The 5,283-nt window shown below is 38.7% G+C and overlaps 1 protein-coding gene across 1 annotated transcript; it reads left to right on the forward strand.

Moving 5' to 3' along the window:
- Positions 1-2,126: 2,126 nt before the first annotated feature.
- On the forward strand, positions 2,127-2,921 carry LOC119529369 (GTP-binding nuclear protein Ran-like). Its single transcript, XM_037829725.1, has one exon. The coding sequence runs from the start codon at positions 2,186-2,188 to the stop codon at positions 2,834-2,836; it is 651 nt and encodes a 216-aa protein (XP_037685653.1). The 5' UTR covers positions 2,127-2,185; the 3' UTR covers positions 2,837-2,921.
- Positions 2,922-5,283: the final 2,362 nt, after the last annotated feature.

The following is a 5,283-nucleotide window of genomic DNA, read 5'->3' on the forward strand; positions in this document are numbered from 1 at the left end:
ATACATTGAGATGGGTAAAAATAAGAACTCAACATACCAAAACTTATGGATGAAGTGAAAGCAGTGCTCAGATGGAAATTTATAACTGTAAATGCCTACATTAAAAAAGGAGAAAGCTCTCAAATCAGTAAATTAACTTTATACTTCAAGGAACTAAAAAGTAGGGGAAACTAACCCTAAAATGGTAGAATGAAGGAATAATAGCGATTAGAGCAGAAATAAATGAAATAGGAAATAGAAAAACAATAGAAAGAGTCAACAAAACCAAATTTGGTTTTTTGAAAAAATCCACAAAATTGACAAAACTTTAGCTATATTGATGAAGAAAATAAAGATAAGATGCAAATACATAAAATCAGAAATGAAAATAGAGACATTACTACTGATCTTACAGAAATAAAAAGGATTATAAGAGAATACTATAAACAATATAAATACTATAAACAAATTAAATAACTTATATGAAATGGAGAATTCCCAGAAACATACAAATTACCAAAACTGACTCAAGAAGTTATAGGAAATTTGAACAGGTCTATATCAGGGAAAGGAATTGAAACAGTAATCTAAAACCTCCAAACAAAAAGAAGTCCAGGACAGATAAGTTCACTGGTGAATTCTACCAAACATTCAAATAAGAATGAATACCAATCCTTCTCAAATTCTTCTAAAAAACAGAAGAGAAGGGAATACTTCCTAACCCATTCTATGAAGCCAGTACTTCCCTGGTACCAAAGCCAGATAAAGGCAGCACAAGAAAAGAAAACTACAGACCAATATTCATTACGAGTATAGACGCAAAAACAAACAAAAAAAATTAATGGCAAGTAGAATTGAACAGCATGTTAAAAGATGCTCAACATTATTAGCCATCAGGGAAATGCAAATCAAAATCACAATGAGATACCACTTGTGATGGCTAGGTTCATGTGTCGACTTGGCCAGGTGATGGTGTCCACGTGTCTGGTTGGGCAAGCACTGGTGTAACCATTACTGCAAGGACATTTGTGGCTGGTTAATAAACCAGAAGGCTGGATTAATTAAATCATCAGTCAATTGGCTGCAGCTGTGACTGATTACATCAATGAAGGGTGTGTCTTCCACAATGAGAGAATGCAGTCCGCTGGATTTAATCCAATCAGTTGAAGACTTTTAAGTGTGACAGATTGAGGACCTTCACTTCTTCCTCGGCTAACCAGTGAAGCGTTTCCTGAGGAGACTGTCAAAGGTGCCAGTTCATTGGAGTTGCCAGTTTGCTGCCTGCCCTACAGAATTTGGACTCGTGCATACCCACAGTTGTATGAGACACTTCTATAAATCATATTTATAGATATATTTATAGATATCTCTTGTTGATTCCATTTCCCTAAAGAACCCTAACTAATACACCACTTCACACCCATAGGATGGCTATTTTTAAAAAAACATATAAAAGAGTTTGGCAAAGGTGCAGAGAATTCAGAGCATTTATACACCACTTGTGGGAATGTAAAATGGGTAGTGTTGTGGAAAACAGTTTAGTGGATCATCAAAAATTAAAACAGAAATTCCAGAAATTCCAGAAAATCCAGAAATTCCACTCTTGAGTATATACCCAGAAGAATTGAAGATACTTAAACAAATCCTTGTACACAAATGTTCACAGCAGCATTACTCCCAATAGCCAAAAGGTGGAAAACCCCCCAAAGCCCATCAACTGATCAATGGCTAGGCAAATTGTGGTATATCTATACAATAGACTATTATTCAGCCCCAGAAAGGAATAAAGTACTGATACATGCTACAATGAGGACTAACCTTGAAAACATTATGCTAAGTGAAATAAGCCTGACACAATAGGTCACATATTATCTGATTCCACTTATATGAAATATCCCTAATTTGTAAATCCTTAGAAACAGAAAGTAGAATGGTGATTACCAGAGGCTGGAGGAGGGGGAATTGGGGAGTAACTACTTAGTGGGTACAAAGTTTTATTTTTGAGTGATGAAAATGTTTTGGAACTAGATAGAAATGGTGGTTGCATAACATTGTGAATGTAGTAAATGCTAATGAATTCTTCACTTTAAAAAGGTTAATTTCATGCTAGTTGGATTTCATCTTAATAAAAAAAGTTAAGGCTTCCGCCATCTTTCTACCCCTCAGTCAGACGGGGGACGGAGACGCTTCTGGAAGAACCATCGCGATGGCCGCCCAAGGAGAACCCCAAGTTCAGTTTAAACTTGTATTGGTTGGCGATGGGGGTACTGGAAAAACTACATTTGTGAAACGTCATTTGACTGGTGAATTTGAGAAGAAGTATGTAGCCACCTTGGGCGTGGGGGTCCATCCCCTTGTGTTCCATTCCAACAGAGGGCCTATTAAATTCAACGTGCGGGACACGGCTGGTCAGGAGAAATTCGGTGGCCTGAGAGATGGCTATTACATCCAAGCCCAGTGCGCCATTATAATGTTTGATGTAACATCAAGAGTTACTTACAAGAATGTGCCTACCTGGCATAGAGATCTGGTACGAGTGTGTGAAAACATCCCCATCGTGTTGTGTGGCAACAAAGTGGATATTAGGGACAGGAAAGTTGAGGCAAAATCCATCGTCTTCCACCGAAAGAAGAATCTTCAGTACTATGACATTTCTGCCAAAAGTAACTACAACTTTGAAAAGCCCTTCCTCTGGCTCGCTAGAAAACTGATTGGAGACCCTGACCTGGAGTTCGTGGCCATGCCTGCTCTCACCCCCCCAGAGGTGGTCATGGACCCGGCTTTGGCGGCACAGTATGAACACGACTTAGAGGTTGCTCAGACGACCGCTTTGCCGGATGAGGATGACGACCTGTGAGAACGTGAAGCTGGAGCCCAGCGTCAGAGTCTAGTTTTATAGGCAACCGTCCTGTGATGCCAGTGGTGCAGCGTGTTTGCCACTTTATTATATAGCTAAGCAGAACATGTGCTTAATCTTTGGGATGCTGAAGGAGATGAATGGGCTTCGGAGTGAATGTGGCAGTTAAAAAAAAAAACCTTCATTTTTTGGACCTGCGTACTAGCTGTTTTGGAACACAGTTGTTTCCTTTTAGAGTTTCAAATATAAGACTGCTACAGTCACATCACAACATTCAGTGGTGAAGTCTTGTTTGTTACTGTCATACCCATTCCTTTTCGTTTAGAATCAGAATAAAGTTGTATTTCAAATAAAAAAAAAAGTTAAATATAAAATTATCATGTCTTAGCAATTCCATTCCTAAGAGAAACAAAAACATAACCTCAGAAAAATTTATACATTATTAATAATAGTCTGAGTGTAGTAACAACCCAAATATCCATCAATTGATGAGTAGCATATCAATACAATGGACACAAAATGTAGTATATTTGTAAATGGAATATTATTCAGTCATAAAAAGAAGTGAAAATATGGTGTGTGAATTAAATATATTAATAAATCTACTGTTTTTTAAATGTAAAAAATGAATTACTAATATTATCTGCAACATGGAAGAATTTTAAAAACATTATACCAAATAAAAGAAGCCAGACAGAAGACCACATACTGTATGATTTATATAAAATATCTAGAAAAGGCAAATCCATAGAGACAGAAAGTAGATTAGGGCAGCCAGTGACTACAGAAAAGGAGAATAGGGGGTGACTGCTAGTGTGTACAGCAGTTTCTTTTGGAGTAATAAAAATGTTCTAGAATCAGATAGTGGTGATGGTTGTACAACTCTGTGAATATACTAAAAACTACTGTATTGTATAAAGAATGAATTTTATGGTATGTGAATCATCTCTCAATAAAAAGATATATATTAAAAGTAATAAGATAAGTCCACTTTTAGCTGGGCACATGGTAACCAGCTAGTGACTACATTTCCCAGCCTTCCTTGCATTAAGGTATAGCCATGTGACTATCTTCAGATCAAAGGGATGCCAGAAGTGATGAGTGCCAATCAAGCTGCCCACCCTGAGTTCCTCTCTTACCTGTGGGCTGGAATACAAACATGGAGGTGAACATATTCAACCAAGTAGACAAGGACAAAACCCTAGGAGACAGTAGAGCAGCAAATGGAAGGGACCTGGGACCCCAGTGATCTCCCCTGGGCTGCTCCCCTCTGGACTATTTCTTCAGAGAAAAATAAACGTTGATCTTATTTAAACCAAAAGTCATGAAGAGTAGAGTTTTCTTCTCTTCCTACTGCTCTGACTTGTCCCTGCCCTGAGTCAACAAGCACAGAAATGGACTGATGACTTGAAGGGTGGGAGGGAGGAAAAGAGGAATTGAAAGAAATCTGGGGGTAAAAAAAATTATAATTTATAAAAACTCATCCCAAAGCAATGGGCTCCTGTTGCCTTTAGGATGAAGATCAAGATTCTAAACATGTTCTCCGAAGTGCCCTGTGATCTGGCCCTGAGCTCCCTAACCTAGTCCCTGTTCCCCAGGTACTTTCATTGCATTAGCCACTTCAGAGATTGTTCCATCTTTTCTAATCATACATTAACTTGTGTTTCTTCTTGGTTGATATCTTGCTTTTCCACAAAGCTGTGAACCTGTGGAAGGCAGACACCACATTTGTTTAACTCACCAGAATGGCATCAACATGATAAATACTTGAAACCATTTATTGAAAGAATAAACGATTGAAAGATGTCATAAATTAGAAGATACCTGTGCCAGTTTAGATGTATTATGTCCCCCAAAATGCCATGTTCTTTGATGCAGTCTTGTGGGGGCAAATGTATTACTGTTGACTAGATTGGAATTCTTTGAATGAGTGTTTCCACGGAGATGTGACTCAATCAACTGCGAGTGAAACGTTTGGTTGGACAATTTCCATGGAGGTGTTACCCCAGCCATTCAGGAGTCGTATAAAGGAGTTCACAGACAGAAGGACTTCAGAGCAACTGAGAGTGACATTTTGAAGAGGACCTGAAACTTAGAGAGACAGTTTGAAGATGGCCGTTGAAAACAGACTTTTGCTCTGGAGAAGCTAAGAGAGGACAAACACCCCAAGAGCAACATTTTGAAGAACGCACAGGAACTGAGAGAGGAACTGGAACTCAGCCTGGGATCAGCAGATGCCAGCCATATACCTTTGCAGCTAACAGAGGTTTTCCGGATGCCATTGGCCATCCTTCAGTGAAGGTACCCAATCAGAGATGCCTTACCTTGGACACTTTATGGCCTTAAGACTGTGACTTTGTAACCAAATAATCCCCCTTTATAAAAGCCAATCCATTTCTGGTGTTTTGCAACACAGCAACATTAGCAAACGGGAGCAGTGCCTATTA

This window comes from Choloepus didactylus, chromosome 1, assembly GCF_015220235.1.
Source record: "Choloepus didactylus isolate mChoDid1 chromosome 1, mChoDid1.pri, whole genome shotgun sequence".
Classification (NCBI taxonomy): Eukaryota; Metazoa; Chordata; class Mammalia; order Pilosa; family Megalonychidae; genus Choloepus; species Choloepus didactylus.

Bases quoted from the DNA above. Each gene is read 5' to 3' on its own strand.
- LOC119529369 (XM_037829725.1), top strand. From the start codon at position 2,186: ATGGCCGCCCAAGGAGAACCCCAAGTTCAGTTTAAACTTGTATTGGTT.